The sequence below is a fragment of the Melopsittacus undulatus genome, chromosome 6 (assembly GCF_012275295.1).
Source record: "Melopsittacus undulatus isolate bMelUnd1 chromosome 6, bMelUnd1.mat.Z, whole genome shotgun sequence".
Lineage (NCBI taxonomy): Eukaryota > Metazoa > Chordata > Aves > Psittaciformes > Psittaculidae > Melopsittacus > Melopsittacus undulatus.
In genome coordinates, this window is record NC_047532.1 from 73349505 (window position 1) to 73370342 (window position 20838).

The 20838-nt window shown below is 55.5% G+C and overlaps 4 protein-coding genes across 7 annotated transcripts; all 4 read left to right on the forward strand.

The window, feature by feature from the left end:
- The first annotated feature begins 208 nt into the window (after positions 1–208).
- RAB33A (RAB33A, member RAS oncogene family) lies at positions 209–2859 on the forward strand. The gene is made up of 2 exons (XM_005143571.3): positions 209–564; positions 2341–2859. The coding sequence occupies exons 1-2, from the start codon at positions 343–345 to the stop codon at positions 2791–2793; spliced, it is 675 nt and encodes a 224-aa protein (XP_005143628.2). The 5' UTR covers positions 209–342; the 3' UTR covers positions 2794–2859.
- On the forward strand, positions 2825–5577 carry RBMX2 (RNA binding motif protein X-linked 2). Of its 2 annotated transcripts, XM_031044206.2 has the most exons (6): positions 2842–2969; positions 3066–3181; positions 3271–3322; positions 3392–3521; positions 3680–3860; positions 4738–5577. In XM_031044206.2, exons 1-6 carry the CDS (start codon positions 2965–2967, stop codon positions 5136–5138), a joined length of 885 nt encoding a protein of 294 aa, XP_030900066.1. In that variant the 5' UTR covers positions 2842–2964; the 3' UTR covers positions 5139–5577. The 2 variants fall into 2 exon arrangements, with proteins under 2 accessions (XP_030900065.1, XP_030900066.1); XM_031044205.2 differs by having other exon boundaries at positions 2825–2969; positions 3066–3322.
- Positions 5578–6182: 605 nt separating this feature from the next.
- SLC25A14 (solute carrier family 25 member 14) lies at positions 6183–14772 on the forward strand. 3 transcript variants are annotated; one of them, XM_031044193.2, is made up of 10 exons: positions 6190–6285; positions 6396–6505; positions 7103–7197; positions 9450–9493; positions 10086–10171; positions 10447–10542; positions 11857–11981; positions 13037–13172; positions 13540–13620; positions 14330–14772. In XM_031044193.2, exons 1-10 carry the CDS (start codon positions 6222–6224, stop codon positions 14369–14371), a joined length of 879 nt encoding a protein of 292 aa, XP_030900053.2. In that variant the 5' UTR covers positions 6190–6221; the 3' UTR covers positions 14372–14772. The 3 variants fall into 3 exon arrangements, with proteins under 3 accessions (XP_005143626.1, XP_030900054.1, XP_030900053.2); XM_005143569.3 differs by lacking the exon at positions 9450–9493 and having other exon boundaries at positions 6183–6285; positions 6358–6505; XM_031044194.2 differs by lacking the exon at positions 9450–9493 and having other exon boundaries at positions 6186–6285.
- Positions 14773–17314: 2542 nt separating this feature from the next.
- Positions 17315–20249, forward strand: GPR119 (G protein-coupled receptor 119). Its single transcript, XM_031044191.2, has one exon. The coding sequence runs from the start codon at positions 17922–17924 to the stop codon at positions 19299–19301; it is 1380 nt and encodes a 459-aa protein (XP_030900051.2). The 5' UTR covers positions 17315–17921; the 3' UTR covers positions 19302–20249.
- Positions 20250–20838: the final 589 nt, after the last annotated feature.

Sequence of the window (20838 nt, forward strand, 5' to 3'; positions counted from 1 at the left end):
GGCTAGAGGAGGACCGCCCGGGAGCGAGCGCCAGCCCGGCCCCGGCCCTGGCGGGGTTGTGGTGTGCCAGATATGGCATAGGAGGTGGAGCCCTGCCATACACGGTGCAATGGGGCGGGACGCAAATGTGCCGTACATGGTGTGGGGGGCGGGGCCGTGCTGTGCAGTGGCGGGTACGCGGGGCGGTGCCTTGCCGGTTCCGTAGCCGTTGCGTGGGGCCGTGCCGTAGCCGGTGCGTGGGGCGGGGCAGCACCGTGCCGTGCCGGTGCGTGGGGCCGAGCTGTGCCGCAGCTGGTGCTTGGGGCGGCGCGGCCCCATGAGACGGTGAAGCGGAGGCACGGGATGGCGGCGGGGGTCGGCGGGCGGCCGCCGGGCCCCGACTCCTCTCTGGACCCGTACGTGAGGACCCGCATCTTCAAGATCATTGTGATCGGAGACTCGAACGTGGGCAAGACGTGCCTGACCATCCGGTTCTGCGGGGGCACCTTCCCCCGGCAGACCGAGGCCACCATCGGTGTGGACTTCCGTGAGAAGACGGTGGAGATCGAGGGGGAGCGCATCAAGGTGGGCACGGCAGCGCCAGCCAGTCCTTACCCCATCCCCTGTCCTGGTCCCTGCCCCAGGTTCTGAACGCCTCCCAGGGGCTTTTCCCTCCCCAGCCCAGCTCGAGGGAGTGGAACAGGGATGGTTTCTCCGCCCTGTGCTGCAGAGATGCTTTCCAAGCCCGTCTCTGTTGCCTTGTCACTGCGTGTGGGGTTTGCTTGAGCTGGCAACCCAAGATGATGGCTCAGGGTGCACCGTGGCTGTCTTGCCCTCCGGCCCCAGAATGCCCTGAGAGCTCTTGTGCCATGGGAGAGGTGAGGCCAAGGATGAGCTGTGCAGAAACCAATGTGGTTTCAGGAGCAGATGGCTGTGTGCTGCCAGGCCAGGAGCATGCAGGAGCTGGGTGCAGTGGGCTCCGCAGCTGCGGTATTAATGCTGAAGGCGGCTCTTGGTGAGTATGGGGAGGGTGTCATCTCAGCAGCATTAAAATGGGCTGAATTCATAGAATCCCAGCCTGGTTTGGTTGGTACGGACCTTAAAGCTTTTACATCTCCAGCCACACCTGGGACACCTTGCACTAGACCAGATTGCTCCAAGCCCCATCCAACCTGGAAGTGCATCCTTCACCTGCTGGTGATGCTTTGTGTAGTTCAGCCAAAAGTACCACTCACTGCCTTCATTGCTAGGGCACGCTGCTGGCTCACGTCCAACCTGGTGTCCATCACGAGCCCCAAGTTCTGTCCTTCAAAGCCACTTCCAAGCTGGGTGCTCCCCACCATGTCCTGGGGCCCGGCATTGCTCTTCCACAGGACAGGACTTGGCATTTCTCTGTTGAACTTCATGAGGGTGCTCTTAGCGCGTTTCTCCAGGCTGTTGAGGTCTCTGTAGACAGCAGCATGATCACCTCTCCTCTTAGCCATGCAGAGCTTCATGCCCTCCGGCTGGTCTCACACAAAAGGTGGTTCCCCATCCTCATCTTTGCCCTAACTCCTCTGTACAGACCTCTATGTAATTGTTGGGGTTCTCTTCAATGGCATAGGATTAGGTGGAAGAATGTCCTGATTTGGCACAAGAATGTTTGTGAAGTGAGAAGTACTTTGTGCAGTTTTTCTGTGGTGGAGATGGTGGCCAAGTGTATCAGGAAAAGGCTGAGAAGTAGGGAGCAGTGCTTCCTGAATCATAGAATCCTAGATTGGTTTGGGTTTGGAGGGACCTTAAAGCTCATCCAGTTCCAATCCCTGCCACGGACAGGAACACCTTCCACCGGAGCAGCTTGCTCCAAGCCCCTGTGTCCAACCTGGCCTTGAACACTGCCAGGGATGGGGCAGCCACAGCTTCTCTGGGCACCCTGTGCCAGCACCTCAGCACCCTCACAGGGAAGAACTCCTGCCTAAGAGCTCATCTCAGTCTCCCCTCTGGCAGGTTAAAGCCATTCCCCTTGTCCTGTCCCTACAGGTCCTTGTAAATGCAAGTGCTGAGGGATCTGTCTCTTACTAGATGAGCTCTGCTTGCTTGGTGGAATTACATAGGCATGTTCCCTGTTACATACAGCCTTGGGCACTGTCAGTGTAGGACAAAAGCTTGTGTAACTCATCCACTGACCCTGGTTCATGCAGTAAGACACTGCCTCTCCCTGCAAGGCTCCTTGCCTGCGCTTCCTCAGGCTGAGGTGCTGTGGTTGTAAGGGCCAGTGGGAAGCAATCCCACATCTTTCTGCAGGGAGCTTGGTGAGCAGCCTGGCTCAGGGTGACACGCAGTGCTCCTGCAGTCTTCCTTCTCTTCTGCTTTGCTTCCCAGGTGCAAGTGTGGGACACAGCTGGCCAGGAGAGGTTTAGGAAGAGCATGGTGGAGCACTACTACCGCAATGTGCATGGTGTCGTTTTTGTTTATGATGTCACGAAGATGTCGTCCTTCGTCAACCTCAAGACATGGATTGAGGAGTGCAATGAGCATGCAGTGTCCCTCACTGTCCCTAGGGTGCTTGTTGGCAACAAGTGTGACTTGGAAGACCTGATCCAAGTGCCATCCAGCATGGCCCTCAAGTTCGCCGACGCTCACAATATGCTTTTGTTTGAGACCTCGGCCAAGGACCCCAAGGAGAGCCAGAACGTGGATGCGATCTTCATGTGCCTGGCCTGCCGGCTGAAGGCGCAGCGCTCGCCGCCCTGCCGGGACCTGGAGGGCTGGTCGGGCCAGGCCCGCAGGCTGGAGCCAGCGCACACCACCAGCAGTAAAACCTGCCCGTGCTGAGCGGGACCGGCGGCACGGCCCCGGCCCCGGCCCCGTTCATCCCAATAAAGTCTCTGCGGCTCCAGACAGCTCTGGGTCATCCTTTGCGCGGCTCGGCAGCGATCGGGCTCTGCTCGGCTTCTCTCGGGCTCGGCTCGGCTGCGCGCATGCGCAGTGTGTGGCGCCGCCGCCATGAAGTAGGTGTGCGGGGCGCGGAGGAGGGGACGGGGGGAAAAGTTGGGCGGCCTGGTACCCGTCCCCGTGCGGGAGCTGAATGTGCCCCTCGCCTTCAGCCCCCTGACCAAGGTGAAGCTGATCAACGAGCTAAACGCGCGGGAGGCGGAGCTGGGCGTGCAGGAGGCGGTCTCGTGGCACGCGGAGTACAAGGACAGCGCCTGGATCTTCATCGGTACGGCCGGGGAGGGCCGGGGCTCGGGGGTCCGGGCCAGGGCCTATGCAGTGCCCGTGTCCCGTTCCTCCCTGCCTCTCTCCCCGCAGGCGGGCTGCACTACGAGCTGACAGAGGGCGATGTCATCTGCGTGTTCTCGCAGTAAGTGCCGCAGCCCCCAGGCTCGCAGCGCCCCTGCCGCAGCCTCGGGTGCTCAGGAGTGTGTTGCAGGTACGGGGAGGTCGTCAACATCAATCTGGTGAGGGACAAGAAAACGGGAAAGTCCAAAGGCTTCTGCTTTCTGTGCTATGAGGACCAGAGGAGCACCATCCTTGCTGTTGATAACTTCAATGGGATCAAGGTGAGGGAGCAGCCTGGAAGGCAGGTCTGTCTGTCTGTCTGTCTGTCACCCTCATGTCTCTCCTATAATGCTGCCTCACATCAGCCAGGAGCCCTGGCCACCCACATCATGTGAGGAGCTGGGCAGTGCCCTCACTAACAGCAGGACTCCCCTCGTAGATCAAAGGAAGGACAATTCGAGTGGATCATGTGGCCAACTATCGGCCTCCCCAGGACTCTGATGACTTGGATGATGTTACAAAAACCCTCCATGCAAAGGGTTGTGGAGTTAAAACACCACCTCATACATCATCTGATTCCCTGTCGGAAGATGATGATAAGCCTGTAAAAAAGCCAAAAGGTGAGATGTGCTCCTGCAGCCCTGACCCCCAGTGGGAGCTTCTGCACAGAGCCCTTGGCCTTGAGAGGACCATTTTGTCAGGGGAGCACTGAGGGTGGGTGAACTCCTGAAAAGAGCAGGGGGGAGCTGTGCTTTGGAAATTGAAGGCTTAGGAAGAACACCGTTTAACACCTGGATGCTGCTGCTGTATGACTGGAGTGCTGCAGGTGTATGGGATGGCCATTGTGGCCTGTGTGAGACAACTGAATTGAACAGAATATAAAGCAGCAGGTCTGGAGAAGCTTCTGTGGCTGGAAGCTCAAGTCAAAGAAGGTGGGGGGAGTGTGGACTGGGTGGACTCTAAAGGTTCTTTCTAGCCCCAAGTACACCTAAAAATGCAGAACAAGGTAAACCCAACTGAGTGCCTGGATACCTCCTGTTCTCAGGGGTTGCAGCACGATTTGTTGTGAGATGTAGAGTACATCCACAGTGACTTGAATGTAAAGGACCAGCCCATGCAGCTGCAGTGATGGCTTTTTAGCAGCTGTTGGGTTTATTTTTGATCCATGCAGCAGAGATCCTGGAAAAGTTAGCCTAGCTGGGGCAGGTGGGGTGCCAGAAGCAGGGACTTGTAGGAGGAGTTGCTTAATGTGGCTTGCTAATGACTGTTGGGCAGCATGCACCTGCTATTACAGCAAGGACACAACCTGGGGAGCACTAAAGAAGGAATTAGGATGGCTGAGGCTGGAGGAGAGAAGCATCAAGGTTGGAAGTGGAATGGGATCACTAAGGGAGATGCAGTCTGCGTAGCTTGAAGGGGGAGAACTCAAATGGGAGGGAGCTGGAGAGTTGGGTGCCTCTGGGAGTGTCCATCCCAGACGCAAACCGTATATTGCAGAGAAGAGCAGAGAGGAGCAGCCGCAGGCAAGCTCCCAGCCTGGGAAGAGAGCGGTGTCTGTGGAGGAGGCACATCCCAGGATCAAGATTAAGAAGGAGAAGGAGGACCCGGCCTACGAGCGCTATGCCAGTGGGAGCCAGCAGCCCGGGAGGGGCTCTGAGAGGAAGCCTGCAAGCAGGACACAGCGGGAAGAGGAGGAGTGGAGGCATCAGAGGCTTGGGGACAGGAGAGGGGAGAGGAGCTGCCAGGAGCAGCGGGGCCAAGGCAGGTTGTGGGAAGGCAGGCGGGAAGAGGCCGGCAGGAGGGGTGAGTGTCCCGAGGGTGTCCGGGCCCGGGAGCACAGCCCCCGGGAGCTTTGGCATCGGGAGCGTGGCTCCACCAGGGGCTCCAGCCGCTGCTGACACACCAGAATCTGCTTGGAGCCTCCACAGGGACATCCAGCTGCTTCCACTTAGGTCCCTGTTCCATCCTGGGCCAGGGCTCTCATCAACACTGTGGTGTGGACCAGGACATTCCTTAGTTGCTGTCTTTGGCCATTCCTGCAGCCATGGACTCTCATCAGGATGCTGCACTGCATTGTGGAAGTGATCACTGAGAGCAGCAGGATCCTTCCGTTCCCAAAATATCTAGGTCCTTAGGGGTGTCCCCCTTGTGCACTGTTGGGAGAGACTGGGTGGTATGTTGTTGGCCTCATATGCTGGGACTGGGTCCAGCATTGCCCACCACCATGCCTGGGTCCTGTGCTGCATCCCCAAGGCTGCACTGCTGCAGTGGGGCTGTTTACTGTTGGTTTGCATTTTGGTTTAAATAATTTTTATTAAAATGTTACCTGTTAACTCAGCGGTCACCTTGGAACAGCATTTATCTCCTGGTGTTATGGGTGGGAGATGCTGACACGGTGTGCAGTGATGGGGGGATGTACATAAAATCACAGTGTGGTTTGGGTTAAAGGGACCTTAATGGTCCTTCAGTTCCAACCCCCTGCCACGGGCAGGGACACCTTCCACTGGAGCAGATTGCTCCAAGCCCGTGTCCAACCTGGCCTTGAACACTGCCAGGGATGGGGCAGCCACAGCTTCTCTGGGCACCCTGTGCCAGCGCCTCAGCACCCTCACAGGGAAGAGCTTCTGCCTAAGAGCTCATCTCAGTCTCCCCTGTTCCTGCAGGTTCAAGCCATTCCCCTTGGCCTGTCCCTACAGGCCCTTGTCCCAAGCCCCTCTCCAGGTTTCCTGCAGCCCCTTTAGGCACTGGAGCTGCTCTAAGGTCTCCCCTTCAGGAGCCTTCTCCAGGCGGACCCAGCCCAGCTCTCTCAGCCTGGCTTCGGAGCGGGGGGGTTTGTACCCGCAATTCGTTGGTACCAGAAATACCCGTTCCGACCGCATGGCTGCGCGCCGGGGGAGCGGGGCGGATGGAGCTTAGCGCCGCTAGCGCTTCCGGATCCGGTGGCCCCGGGCTCCGCCCGTGCCGCCGCGTTCCGCCATGCCATGTCCGCGCTGAGCTGGAAACCCTTCGTGTACGGCGGGCTCGCCTCTATCGTGGCCGAGTTCGGTGAGGCGGGGGTCGGGTTGGGGAGGGCCGGGGCGGGCGGGCCGCGGCCGCTGACAAGCGGTGTCCCCGCAGGCACGTTCCCTGTGGACCTCACCAAGACGCGCCTGCAGGTGCAGGGCCAGAGCTCCGATGCACGCTTCCGCGAGGTCCGGTACCGAGGCATGTTCCACGCCCTCTTCCGCATCTGCCGGGAGGAGGGCGGCCGCGCTCTCTACTCCGGGTAAGCACCGGGGACAGGACCGGGAAGCCCTCACCCGCCCGGGGAACGTCATTCCGGACCCGGGAATCCCGCCCGGTCCGGGTCCATCCTGGCTCAATCCTGTGCCTGTTCTGCCTCTCCTGCTCCGGGACCCCCGGCTCCCCCATCCCACTTCGGGAATCTCCTTTCATCCTGGTTTGGGTCCCCCCTGCCCATCCCGGGATCAGGCAGCGGTGCTGCTGTGCATCCTGGAGACTCACGGTCTTCCTGAGATACAGAGCAGGGAATTGTATGCCAAGGCTCCCGTGGGTGCTGGGCTCTCGTGCTGTAGGTATCGGGGGGAAGGGGCGGGGGGTGTATCTTAGATGCTTCCAGGTCAGCCAGAGTTATCCTGTGTTCCCGGGGTTGTTATTACAAGCTCCCAGGGTTGTTATCCTGTGCTCCCTGTTCCGTTGCGCTGCTGGGGGAGGCGGGGGCAGGGGTGTGTGGTGTCTGACCCGCAGCAAGGCTGTGCCTGTCCTAGGCTGTGCCCCTTGGTGGTGATGGGGAGTGCTCCATGCTGGGCCCGCAGGGAGAGCCAGCCCATGGCAGGGCTCTGTGTGTTGTCTGTCCTTCCAGGATAGCTCCTGCCCTGCTAAGACAGGCATCCTACGGAACCATAAAGATCGGCATCTACCAGAGCTTGAAGCGGCTCTTTGTGGATCGCATGGAAGGTTGGTGTGGGTGAGCGTGGCACCTCCTGCCTCACCAAGGTGCCGGGCATGGTCTTGTACCTTCTGTGCAGTCCAGTTTTCCTAATTCCTTTCTTTGTCCTTCCCAGCTATGATTCCCACAGGAACAGAGTTATTGCTACTGTGTTGTTACTCTGTGCTGTGGTTCTGTTTGTGGGGTAATAGCCAGGATGGGCTTCCACACAGGTGGGAATCTGGGTGTGCTTGGTGCTGACTGCAGCCCCAGGCAGCTCCCCCGCCAGCTCTTTCCTTTCCTCAGCCTTTATTTCTGCTTTGCAGAACCAGACCCAAAGGTATTGTGGCCCCAGGCTCATTTCTTTTAGGATTAGTCTCTGGGAAGGCATCCAGCCATCTGTACATCAGGTTGTTGCGTGGGTTGAAAGCTCCAGCAGTGAGTCCCTGCGATTTTCCTGCTGGAGCCTTTGAGCCTTTGTGCCTGAATGCAGCACATCCAGATAGAAGTTGTACTGTCCAGCTCTGTAGCCATGGCTCCAGCTGGGATACAGCCAATACTCCTGACCTGTGCTCGTCTGGGAAAGGGGCCTTGGGTCCCACCAAGAGCAGAGCAGCAGGAACCTGGTACATGTTCACTGACGGAGTACCACGATGTGCATGTGCAGTTTTAATCTCTGGTGTGACACAGGTGAATCCTGTCATAGAATCATAGAATACTTAGGGTTGGAAAGGACCTTAAGATCATCCAGTTCCAACCTACCTGCCATGGGCAGGGACACCTCACACTAAACCATATCATCCAAGGCTCTGTCCAGCCTGGCTTTGAACACCACCAGGGAAGGAGTATTCACAGCTTCTTTGGGCAACCCATTCCAGTGCCTCACCACTCTAACAGGAAAGAATTTCTTCCTTATATCCAATCTAAACTTCCCCTGTTTAAGTTTTAACCCATCACCCCTTGTCCTATCACTACAGTCCCTAATGAGGAGTCCCTCACCAGCATCCCTATAGGCCCCCTTCAGATACTGGAAGGCTGCTATGAGGTCTCCACGCAGCCTTCTCCAGGCTGAACAGCCCCAACTTTCTCAGCCTGTCTTCATATGGTCCCCTGATCATCCTCGTGGCCTCCTCTGGACTTGTTCTAACAGTTCCATGTCTTTTTATGTTGAGGACACCAGAACTGCACACAATACTCCAAGTGAGGTCTCACAAGAGCAGAGTAGAGGGGCAGTATCATCTCCTTTGATCTGCTGGTCATGCTCCTTTTGATGCAGCCCAGAATATGGTTGGCTTTCTGGGCTGCAAGCACACACTGCAGCCGGCTCATCTTCATTTTCTCATTGACCAACACCCCCAAGTCCTTCTCCGCAGGGCAGTTCTGAGTTTCTTCTCTGCCCAACCTGTAGCTGTGCCTGGGATTGCTCCGACCCAGGTGTAGGACCTTGCACTTGTCATGGTTAAACTTCATGAGGTTGGCATCAGCCCACCTCACAAGTGTGTCAAGGTCCCTCTGGATGGCATTCCTTCCCTCTAGCGTATCAACAGAACCACACAGCTTGGTGTCATTGGCAAACTTGCTGAGGGCACACTCAATCCCACTGTCCATGTCACTGACAAAGATGTTGAACAAGACCGGTCCCAACATTGATCCCTGAGGAACACCACTCGTTACTGGTCTCCAGCCGGACATTGAGCCGTTGACCACAACTCTTTGAGTGCGACCATCCAGCCAGTTCTGTATCCACTGAGTGCTCCACCTATCAAATAGATGTCTCTCCAATTTAGAGACAAGGATGTTGTGTGGGACAGTGTCGAACACTTTGCACAAGTCCAGGTAGATGACATCAACTGCTCTACCTCTGTCCATCATTTCCATAGCCCCATCATAGAAGGCCACCAAATTGGTCAGGCAGGGTTTCCCCCTAGTGCAGCCATGCTGGCTGTCACCAAACACCTTGTTGTTTTTGGTTGTTTTTCATTTGCCTTAGCATGCCTTCCAGGAGAATCTGCTCCCAAGATTTTGCCAGGCACAGAGGTGAGACTGACTGGTCTGTAATTCCCCTGTCAAACCATTCCAGCCCAGGAAGGGGTGGCTGAGCTGGTCAGCAACACAGTGAGACCAGGAGCATGTGGGAGCCTCTTTCCAGGGCTGCTCTGCTCTGCAGTGCTGCCTCCCTGGTGCGTGGTGCTGTGCCTGTGCAGCACTATGTGCCTTCTCGCTGCCTGTGGCAGTGGCTCTACCTGTGAGTACCCTTCTCTGAATGCTTGTCTCCCTGCAGGCCTGGGGCAGACAGTGGCCTGGTCTCCTCTGGAAAGTGCAGTGGTCAGTACCAGCAAAGGGTTGTGCCTTTTCTTGACATAACCAACACCCTAATACTGGGCCTGGAAGTCTTGGATTATTCCCCCTGGAACTAATCATGTCTAACTCTCTGCCTGGGCGCCTGCTCTTTGTTCTTTTGAGGTGGCTGCATAGTCTGAGCGTGGCCAGCTAGGGCTCCAGATCAAACTAGTTGTCATCAGGTTGCCTTGAGAAGCACTGGGCTGCCCCTCTCTGTCTCCCTCTGCCTTGGCTTGGATCTATCATGATGCCATCGCTGGACACTGAAATCTCAGATAATTGTCCAAAATGTCCATGTCCCTCAGACTGTTGTTTGTCTGATGAGCTGGATCCACCAGTAAGACCCGCTTCTCTCTGAGCGTGTCGCTGAGTGTCCCAGCTGCTCTTTCCAACTCTGCCAGGCATGGGGACAGATCTGCTTTGTGCTGGTGGCACTGGCCAGCCTCTGCTCGTGCACCTTCACCGTGTGATTTGTGAGCTGAGTTCCTCTGCCTTTCCCAGTTTCTTGCTTGCTCTATACAATCCATGCACCTTCCCTTCAGCTCTTTATGATCTGACTTTATTTTCTTGGTTGCAGATGAAACGTTGCTGATCAATGTCATCTGTGGGGTGGTTTCAGGGGTGATCTCCTCTGCTCTTGCCAACCCAACAGATGTGCTAAAGGTAGGAACATGTCTGGAGAGAGCTTCTGCTGGGCTGTGGTTTGACGTGTGGAAAGTGCTGCTCTCTGGTGCAGGGAGGTGCTGTCTGCTGGCAGCAGCTCTGCTCATCTGGGGCCTTATTGATGGGGGCAGAAGCTATAAGCAGACTTAAGAATGGTGATGAGGTGGAGGCTGTTGCTGTCCCTGTGCCCTGCAGGGAGGGGACATGTGGGGAGTGGTGTCTGCTCTGAGCTGTTCTTCCCGTCACTGAGCTGGTGTATCTCATGTTTCTTTCAGATCCGAATGCAGGCTCAAGGCAGTTTATTCCAGGGGGGCATGATTGGCAGCTTCATTGACATCTACCAGCAGGAGGGTACCCGAGGCCTCTGGAGGGTGAGCACTGGCTGCGGAACTTCCTCCACTAGTAGCAGAACTAGCAGCTTCCTCAGCTCACTACTCTTGGGTGCAGCTGTTGAGGAGAACTCTGAACCAAGGGGAATAGCAGAGCTGTGGTGGGGTTGGGGCCTGTGCCACAGCAGCCTCAGTGCTGGGCCAGGCAGACCTGGTTTCCAGGGCTGAAATGTGTTTGTGAAGTTTCAGGTACAGGCAGCCGTCAAATTTCTCCTTCTTATGGTCCCTGAAGTCCTTTACAGATGGTACCTGTGTGGGAAGGGGAGGAAGAATCAGTCAACTGCCAGTGTTGACTCAGTATTTACTTTGAGATTATTTCTCCTCTCTAGACACAGACACTGGAGAGGGGAAGAGAGACTAGAAAAGATATGAGACCCTCGGTGTTGCTGATGTGTGCTGCAGACAGGACACAGTGCAGAGACAGATCAGTCTTGAGGTTCATTCCAGTGATCAAGCTAGTCATGCTGCTCTCTGGTGTGGGACAATCACTGTCTCCTCTCTCCAGTCTCCACTCATGCTGAGGCAGGGATGTTTGTGCTCACCAGCTCTGGCATCACCATGTGGGGAGTTTTGAGCTGGCTGTGCCAGGCCTGGGTTAGGCAGGAGCCCAGGAGGAGACTGTAAGGTGCTTCATTAGCACAGCAGGAGCCAGACACCTGAGAAGTACTTTTACTTCTTGCTGCAGCTTTTGGTTTGTGTGGTGAGAAAGCTGCCTGTCCTGATGGCTCATAAACGGCTCAGCCACATGGGAGGGTTCCTCCAGTCCTGGTGACCAGGAGCTTTCTCATGGGTCTCTGGATTACCTGGATGCTATTAGTCCCTGTGAAATAGCCCAGCTCCACACTGGTGCCATGTTCTTCATGTTCTGCAAGCTCATAGACATTTGCACATCTCGTTCCTGGTGAGGGGTTGCTGGGGTGGCTCTCAGATAGAAGGTGGCTGGTTTCTCTTGCCTAAGCTCGTAGTTGTTGCAGTAATTGACTTGCTAGTTCCAGATCAATGTCCTGCTGGCAGCAACTCTTCATACATGAAAATCTCCTAAGTCAGAAGCTTTCACAAACCTGTTCTGTAGCAATGAGGAGCTGGAGCCCCACCTGCCTCCTTAAAGAACTTCTCCTCTTGGGGTGCAGGATGTTTCCTGGTGTTAAAATGGATGGGTGCTGTTCAGTGGGGAAAGATGAGTGGATTTTAGCCCGATTCCTGCATGCTCGTGGCTGGGAGGAGGGCAGCAGCGAGTAGTTCATCTGCCTGGAGTAGCCCCCAGCTCTGTCTGTGACTGGTGCTTGTGCCCTGCAGGGTGTTGTCCCAACAGCTCAGAGAGCTGCCATTGTGGTCGGCGTGGAGCTGCCAGTCTACGACATCACCAAGAAGCACTTAATCCTGTCGGGCCTGATGGGTGACACCATCTTTGCCCACTTTGTGTGAGTATTTCCTGCTTCACTCTCCAGGCTTGGCAGGGGTGTGGGAAGCAGAGGAGCAAGGTGGGATTAGGGCTCAGACCTGTTCCCAGAGCCAGTGCTCTGAGCTGCAGAGAACAGGCTTGGTGCTTCAGAGGGATCGGCTGTGTTGACTGGAGCAGCTCAGTGAGTACCAGCAGGTATTCCCAGGGAGACATCCCTGGAGAAGAAGCCAGGCAGAAATCATGGAGTGTCAGGATGATGTCACCTCACTGATAGCAGCCACAAATGCTGTTGCTCCATGTGTGTGCCCTGGTATGAGCAAGGCAAGAGTTGCAGATGTGTGACTGTGTGTAACAGTCACCTAAAACAACTGCTCTAGCCTGAGGTCTTTGCCTGAACCAGGGCTGTCATCTTGCAGGTGTTGCTCTAAAAGCAACGCGGTAAAAAGGGACTTGCAGGGCTGATGAGCCAGGTTTGAAGTCAGCCTGCTCTGAGCAGGAAGTGAGTTAGAGACCTCCTGGAGGCTTTTTTGCACCTACATTTTCCTGTTCTTCTGGCAGACGCTTTAGTTGAGGTGCCGCTGTGCTCCTGTCGGGTTTGCCTCCTGTGGGCTGAAGGTAATGAGCATTGCACCATATGTGGAGGGAGGGGACTTGCATCTGCCTGCTCCCTCTTGCTGCTGCCTTTGGCCTTCTTCCCTCCTTCCCCACCCTGAAGAAATGTTTGCTGTGGTGAGCAGGTTGTGTGCTTCTGAGAGGCCACCTTCAGGTCTATGTTGCCTTGATGGCACCCAGAGGCACTTGCTGGGCTGCAGTCTGCCCTCTGGAGACCAGCAATGGGCTCTGACAAGGGTCTACATAAGACAAAGCTGAACATTTCCCTTCCCCTGGAGTGTCTCTCTGGATTCCTGAGGTTCTCTGCCTGCTTCCTGGGTGGGAACAGGTAGTGCAGCTAATGTCTATTGCAAAGTGCCTGTCATAAAATGCAATGAAAGGTGTTCTCTTGTGCTGCTGTCCTTCATGAGCCAGAGCAGTGTGCTCAGGGTTGTTCCTGTCTCTGTTCTGCTGTGTGTACAGTTCCAGTTTCACCTGTGGGCTGGCTGGTGCCATCGCCTCCAACCCTGTGGATGTGGTGCGGACACGGATGATGAACCAGCGGGCGATCGTGGGCAACACGGAGCTCTATAAGGGCACCCTGGATGGGCTGGTGAAGGTATGGAGGTGCACAAGGTGGGCAGATCCTGTCCTCAGGAGCCTGGGCAGCTCCCAGTGCTGCACACGTTGGTGGGAGCAGTTAGATTTGGCAGGGACAGGACATGCTCAGTAGTGAGTGTGCTGGACAAACCAGGCCCAGAGTCACCTCCCTGAGGTCACTTGAGCTTCCTCCCAGCTTCCTGGGACAGAACTCTGTCAGTAATGTGGTTTGGTTAGGTTCATATGCTGACACAACAGCATCCCCACTGTTGTCTGCTTAATGCAGCATTTGTAAGGGTCCATTTTATGTCACGTGGCATTAGGGTTATGGGCAGAGCATGGATCTGGTGTGTCTCATAACTCATCTGTCTCTTTTCTCCTCCTAGACATGGAAGAGCGAGGGCTTCTTTGCACTCTACAAAGGTTTCTGGCCCAACTGGCTTCGGCTCGGTCCCTGGAACATCATTGTATCCTTCAGTGTGCTGCTGGGAGGTTGTGGTATGGACAGGGAGGGGAGAACTGAGCTGTCAAGGGGAATGTAGAGTAAACACCCCAATGGGGCACTTTGATGTTTTCCTTGTAGCAGCCCAGGGTGGCCTCCCTGTCCCCTTTGACAGACGTAAGCTGTGATGTGGCTGCTGCTGCTGGTTCAAGTGCCAGAGTGCCCCTGGTGTGACTGAGGATGCTGTGGTCAGTGCAGGGACTTGAGGGCAGCAGCACAGTGGTTCCCTCTGGACGGGGTGCTCATGAGTGTGCGGCTTGAGACTCCCTTTGCTTGAGCTCCTGAAGATGCTGTGGCTGCTGGATCAGATTCTGTTCATGAGGAAAGCTTGGGAATGTTCTGCTATTCCCAGACGGGTGCTGCTGTGCTGCAGAACCAGCACAAGCTCTTGCCATCTGAAACTCTGTGTGTGTCATTTAAAGAAGCCTGGGGTTAGAGCCCCCTCCCTTTCTCTGTGGTCTGGACAAGCCTGGCCCAGTTTTCTTCTGGATCAGTTTTCTCTCTCCCAGTAGCTCCTATTCCACAGCTGTCTCCCACCTCTGAAGATGAGTTGATGGTGTCTGGAAGAGGCCGCCCCATGCTGTGGTGATGCTCTGTCATCAGTCTGGTCATGCCAGGAGGCTCTGGGGTTGCTGCCTTGTGCATCTGCCTGAATTCCTTGACATTCCCTTTAGTTTTTTATCACATACGAGCAGCTGAAGCGGCTTCCGTTCTGACAGCTGGCTTCACCCCCCACCTGAGTCCTCCAGGACATGCAGCAGAGCTTCGCTGCAGCCTTCCTTCATCTCACCATCCCGTGTCTTGCTGTGTTGGTAATTGTGTGTCTGGGCCCTCCCCTCCCCAAGTGCACGGTCCCTGGAGCATGCTCTGGCTGAGGCGTACCTGGGAGGCTGGAGGTGGGTGCTGTGTGAGTCTTTGTGTCAGGGCAAGTGTTAAGGGTGTCCGAGCGGGCTTGAGCGGTATCTTCTGTGAAGATCTGGGTGCTCCTGTGGCCTTTGGGTGCTGCTGTGGGGGTGGTTTGGCTCGTGTGTGCTGCTCGGCTGTGGTGGAGGCTGGGCCGGGTGGGTGCTGGCGTGTGTCCTACCTGGAACCTCATTAAATTATTTATTGACTGGTGGCTGATCCTGTGTTTGGGTGGGTTTGCTGCAGAGAGCCAGAGTGCCTGCTCTGGCTGCCCCGGGAGGGACACTCCATGGATCTTTCTTTTCCAAACAGATGTATGTAAAAGCAGTCTTGAGGGTTCATGACAACAGAAATGTTTCTGGACCAAAGTAATTGTTAGTGATGAAACCAAGTTGCAAAACCTCAGTCTCTTACTGCTTACATTGGGTTTGCTTGTATCATTTTTAAAGCAGGTTAAATGTGATTTCAAGCTGAATTGAGACATCCCACTACTTTAAGATGGTGGCTCTAATGTTGCTAGTGCCGAGCAGAACATCAAGCAAGATATTTTGGTCTCTTATTTAATGTGTATGGTTGTAAAAGCCAACAGCTCTTGTCCTACTCCCTGTCCTCGTTGTGGGGTGGCTTCAAGTTGGATGAAGGTCCATGTTGAATTTCCTCCATGCAAACTGTGCAAGGGACATTCAGACAAAGCCAGCCTGGACAATGAGAACTGTGCTGTGAAGGTGTTGCTGCCTTGTGCCAGCACGTGCATGAGAAAGGGCACTCCAAGAAGCTCCTGGACTTGAGTCATGCCCTGAACAGAGGTGGTAGCCCAGGGCTATGGCTCAGCAGGCTGTGGGGACTCTCCTCATGGTTAAACTACACTTGCAAGCTGTCAATAATAGGGAGCAGTGGATTCAGAGTGGACAAGGTCCATGTGCCTCGCCTGGCCTCTCTCATGGAGAGGGTTTCTAAACCTAAGTAAATCAATACTGATATGGTGGATGACTATGACTCTATTTAGAGATGGATTTTAACTGCAGTTCATGACATTCTTTGGGTGTTCTTTTGTGTTCCTGTACCTTCAGTCCTGGGGCCATTTCTTCTGTCCATCCTTCCCATGAGATGTCACTGTTGATTGTTGGACCTATCCCCCAGCAGCTCTTTGGCATGTGCAGTTGCTGTTCTGGGCATGTTTTTCAGGCATTGCTCAAAGGCTCCTCTTAGCAGCTTCAAGTGTGTCCCCACGGCCACTTCGCTGTTTACATTTCTCAGCTGCAGAGTGCTGATGAGAGGCTCCTCCTTCCCCTCTTCCTCCCATTGGATCAGCTCCTCAGGATGGCTTCGGAGATTTCCTTCTGCCTTGCCCAAGTGGTCCCACCCCCTGGAGATGGCCTTTATCAGAGCTGTGATTGCACTGGCTGTCATAAATGCTGCCCCATGTCCCTCTGCCTCACTCTGTCAATAGTAACGGAGGTAAATGTGTGGTGTTGGTGGTGATCCCTGTGGGTATGGGTGCACCTTGGCCCTTTGCCAGGCACTCCCAGAGGGTGGTCAGAGAGCCCTTCATCCTCAAAGCATCCCACACGGCTGCCAGCAGGGAGGAAAAGCTGAATCCTGCCAAGGATTCTCCATTGGTAGCTCAGTGTGCTGCCGAGTAGTTTGAAAACCGACATCCCAGCCCCTACATGGCTGGTAACCTCTGCTCCGAAGGGCAGAGGTGTTGAGGTCTGGCATTTTCTAAGGAGGTTCTTTGCCTCAGGACATTGTAGTCACAGAATTCCAGACTCTGAGGTTTGGGTTGAAGCTCATCCAGTTCCAACCCCTGCCACCAGCAGGGACACCTTCCACTAGAGCAGCTTGCTCCAAGCCCCAGTGTCCAACCTGGCCATGAGCACTGCTGCGGATGGGGCAGCCACAGCTTCTCTGGGCACCCTGTGCCAGCGCCTCAGCACCCTCACAAGAAAGAGCTTCTGCATAAGAGCTCATCTCAGTCTCTCCTCTGGCAGGTTAAAGCCATTCCCCTTGGCCTGTCCCTACAGGCCCTTGTCCAAAGCCCCTCTCCAGGTTTCCTGCAGCCCCTTTAGGCACTGGAGCTGCTCTAAGGTCTCCCCTTCAGGAGCCTTCTCCAGGCTGAACCAGCCCAGTTCTCTCGGCCTGGCTCCAGGGCAGAGCTTCTCCAGTCCTCGCAGCATCTCTGTGGCTTCCTCTGGACTCGTCCCTGATATCTCCCTGGGCAAATACAAGAGGAGGTTTAGGGGTGTGAGGCCACCAAAGCTCTTCCTGTGCCCACCTGCAGAACAGACCAAGGGTGTTCCCTGCTCTGCAGCTCCGTCCACAGTGGCTACAGTTCATGTTTCTGTAGCATCTCCCCATCACAGTGCCAGGTCCTGCCTTGTGCCTTGATCCCAGCTCCTTCCCAGCCTCTGGTTACTGTTTGACAGAGGAAGGTTTGAACCTGCCCATTTCCTGGCAGCTCCAGTTTTTTCTGGCTCATGAGACAGAAGTGACTTCTTGCACTTGGTTCAAAGGGATGGAGCAGTCGCAGTCCTGGCCTGTGTGGGTTACCCACTCTGTGGGAATGTGAGAGACATGCATTGGGTTCATAGGACTCTAATATACAAGGACACAGAAGCTTTATTTCCATGAATCTCTTTGTTACAAGCTACTATTAGTAAGGTAAATACACTTGTAATTAGTAAAGTGAGTGTGTGAGGTGTCCCTGCCCGTGCAGGGGGTTAGAATTAGATGATCTCTAAAGTCCCTCCCAACCCAAACCGTGAAACAGAATATATAATTTTATTTTTGTACTGTTAGTAGCAAGTCTGTGTATTCCATTCCAAAGTGTTGTATTATTATGCTGCTCTCAGGGTGAGGTCCATGATGGGTGAACCCTCTCTTTAGAGATTATCCATATTCCAGAGCTGGGAGTCACCCCAAGCATCCCCAGAGGGTCTGAATGATGATATAGGGAAGTTCACGTACTTGGGGAGGGGGGTACTTGGTTTGGGTGGGAAGTCAGTTACTTTTACATGGATCCATAAGTGGGCAGAGGACACCAGCTCCTGAATTCTGCTTGTTAGGAGGCCCCTTTGAATGTTATGGCAGGTTCCTGCTCTGCAGGTTATGGCAGGTTCTTTGTTCTGAGCTTACCAAAGGCACGGTAGTGTCCCAGCTGCACCTGCTGAGGACATGCTATGTTCCCAGGCTCATGGACAACTTTACCTGTGCTTTAGCTGACATCTCTTGTCAGTTCTTTTCCCCTCTACAACCATATCACCTTTATGGCTGCTGCACCAAGGGATCAGTAGGGTTCCCTTGGTCCCTGCAGGAAGAGGCTGCCCTGGCTCTGGCAGGGACCCCACGAGCTGTGTGACCCACATGGACCAGTGGGGCTGGGTGCTGGGACATCCTTCTGCTTGTTCCCTGATGCCAGCACCATCTCTGCTCAGGTCCTTGGTGTTTAGCGGGGGCACAGGCACCACCCCCTGTGCCATCGTGGCAGCTTCCTGCCCAGGTGCTCACAGCTCACCTCCTCCTCCAGGGTTGTCTGGAAACGTGCCTGGAGGGAGGGACCTCTGTGGGCACAGCAGGTGCTGGGAGTGCTCTGGTCCGTTCCACAGGCAGGGGCTCAGCAGAGCTCTGCTCCAGCCCAGAGACGCCACAGGCTGCTGCAACACCGCCGGAGCGAGGAGCTGCTCTTGGAAGTCCGTGGTGAGGGATGCCCTAGAACCGTGTTGGGGACGCGCCATCCTGGGGCTGTGCCCCGCTGGGACAGCCATGGCTGGCTCAGCCCTTGGAGCCATCCTCGCTGTGCTGGCCTCGCTCATCATCACTGCCAACGCGCTGGTGGTCATCGCTCTCCTCTGTCTCATCCAGAAGAGTGGCTCCAAGGGGCTCTATTTTGTCCTCAATCTCGCTGTTGCGGATGCCATGGTTGGCTTCACGGTCACAGGGCTGGTCATGGATGAGTTTTCCCAGCCCTTTTATCCTCCCCAGATTTTCTGCGTCCTGAGAATGTCTTTTGTGACCTCCTCTTCTGCTGCCTCTATCCTATCCCTGACCCTGATCGCATGTGATAGGCATCTGGCCATCAGGAAGCCTTTCCACTACTTCCAGCTGATGACAGGCCTGCGGGTTGGGGTGCACCTGGCGGGGCTCTGGCTAGTGGCTGCCATCATTGGCTTCCTCCCAGTCCTCACCCCAGGCTTTCAGAAGGTCACCCATCTTGAGAAGTGCTCCATCTTTGGGGTCTTCCACCCCACCTACATGCTCACCGTCTTCTGTGTCGGCTTCTTCCCAGCGCTCTTCCTCTTTATTTATCTCTACTGCGACATGCTGAAAATTGCCTCTGTACATGTGCAGCACATTCAGGAGGTGGAGCAAGCAGGGCTGGCAGGTGCTGCATGCCCCCCGGCCCGCACTACCAGCGACATGAAGGCCATGCGCACTGTGGCTGTGCTCATCGGATGCTTCACACTGTCCTGGCTGCCGTTCTTTGTGGCCAGCATCGTGCAGACTGTCTGTTCCGAGTGCTTCCCTACCAGGGTCATCGAGAACTACCTCTGGCTGCTGGGGCTGGGCAACTCCCTCCTCAACCCGCTGCTCTACTCTTTCTGGCAGAGGGATGTACGGCTGCAGCTCTCCCAGCTGGCTGTGGGCATGAAGAGGATCCTGCTTCACTGGGGTGACGGCTGCTGCTTCTCCAGCAGAGGCACCAAGTCTGTCCCCACTGTGTCCTGCCTGCAGCTCCAGCACTGACAGGGTAAGGAGTGGCTGTCACCAGCTTTCCAGCTCATCTCCTGCATCATGACCATGAACTTGGGGACTGCTGGCTCTGGAGGAGGTCACCGACCAAGGTGGGACCAATCTGGATGCTAATTCCACATTAGCATGGCCAGTTCCAGCCTCCCACAGCACAGCCTGGTCAGCACCAGCCCCAGGCACCCCACTTGTTAGGTTTTGCCTGGAGAGCTCAGCAAGAGCAGCCTGGTGTCTCCCAGGTCCAAGCCCTCAGCGCTCATTCTACAAGCCAACATCCTTTGCCCATTGCTGCCCAGAACTAGCTCCTCCTTGCCCTGCCCTCTCCCTGCAGCGCCAGCTCTTTGGGAGCAGAGTGTGGGAGGTGTGTTCATGTCCTTAAGTCTGTCCTGGACCACAAGCACTGCAAGTTGCTGCCCATCCTAAACCAAACTCAGGATCCTACAGCTGCAGCCTGGGCCATTCCCCAGCCCGGTCCCCTGCAGTGGTGAGGGGTGTGACTCTGCCGTGGCACTGGGACCCTGAGGAGGCTCCTGCTGTTCCCCAGCAGCAGCAGTATCCACATGGAAGCTGGCAGAGTGAGCAGGGCAGCACAGATGCAGGGCAGCACGGGCTGTGCCACTGATGTTTGGCCTGGGCTTTTAAGTGAGTTAATGAGTAACTGGCTGAAGGAGCAGGAGGAACAGCTGCCTCCAAGCCTGGGAAGCCCCAGGAAGGAGTGGTGTTCTATCTGACCAGGGCTGTGGGCTGGATTTGGGACTGCAAGGGTCCCTATGCACTGACTCATCCCATGGGAGTGTTTCCACATGCCCTGCCATGCTGCAGTGCTGGCCAGCCTGTTGGCCCTGCCGGAAACTATAACCAGATTTCATTGATTCTCATTAAATTATGTCTATTTAATCCATACAGCATGAAAATTTCTGTCAGAAGAGGTTTGTTAGCTCAGAACACTCCCTGATCTGAAATGAGGGTGCTGTGCTCACAAGAGCAGTTTTTTTTCCTCTCTGCCATCTGCCCCACTGGTGGACATGACTGTTCAAGGCTATATCCAGTCCTTGTCCAGAAGCTGCCTTGGTCCTGAGGCTTCCCCACCCTAGAGTGAGCAGCAAAAATAAAAGTGCCATTAAAAAACCCAAATGCAAGGTGATCTGTGGCATTCACCTCGCATGGAAAAGGCCTGAGACTGGCCATCACACGGCTGATGCTGTTCCTAAGCTGTGCAACACGGAATAAGCCCAAGGGAAGGTGTCTGTGGAGCAATCCTGGCCCTGCGGGTGCGTTGGTGACTCGTAGGTGGATCCAGCCTGAATCAGTGCTGGGACCGCCCTATCATCTGCCTGCAGGGTGTTTGCTGCCTGTTCTCATGGAGCCTGAGCTCTGCCGGTTGTTGCTTTGCAAAGCCGCCCGCCCACCCTCACCGGTCCTGCCGCAGCAGTCCCCGCAGCGGTCTGCCGTGGGTGTCCTGTGGGAATGAAGACAGCTTACACGTGGTCTCTTGCTGCTTCCCCAGCTCTCCCGCTGCTGCCTCTGCGGCTCC

Coding starts and splice junctions, on each gene's coding strand:
- RBMX2 (XM_031044205.2), top strand. CDS start 2,940: ATGCGCAGTGTGTGGCGCCGCCGCCATGAA. Junction 3,522..3,679: donor ATAACTTCAATGGGATCAAG/GTGAGGGAGCAG, acceptor CTCCCCTCGTAG/ATCAAAGGAAGGACAATTCG. Junction 3,861..4,737: donor GCCTGTAAAAAAGCCAAAAG/GTGAGATGTGCT, acceptor CGTATATTGCAG/AGAAGAGCAGAGAGGAGCAG.
- GPR119 (XM_031044191.2), top strand. CDS start 17,922: ATGGACCAGTGGGGCTGGGTGCTGGGACATCCTTCTGCTTGTTCCCTG.
- RAB33A (XM_005143571.3), top strand. CDS start 343: ATGGCGGCGGGGGTCGGCGGGCGGCCGCCGGGCCCCGACTCCTCTCTG. Junction 565..2,340: donor TCGAGGGGGAGCGCATCAAG/GTGGGCACGGCA, acceptor TTTGCTTCCCAG/GTGCAAGTGTGGGACACAGC.
- SLC25A14 (XM_031044193.2), top strand. CDS start 6,222: ATGTCCGCGCTGAGCTGGAAACCCTTCGTGTACGGCGGGCTCGCCTCT. Junction 6,286..6,395: donor CTCTATCGTGGCCGAGTTCG/GTGAGGCGGGGG, acceptor ACGCGCCTGCAG/GTGCAGGGCCAGAGCTCCGA. Junction 6,506..7,102: donor GGCCGCGCTCTCTACTCCGG/GTAAGCACCGGG, acceptor CTGTCCTTCCAG/GATAGCTCCTGCCCTGCTAA.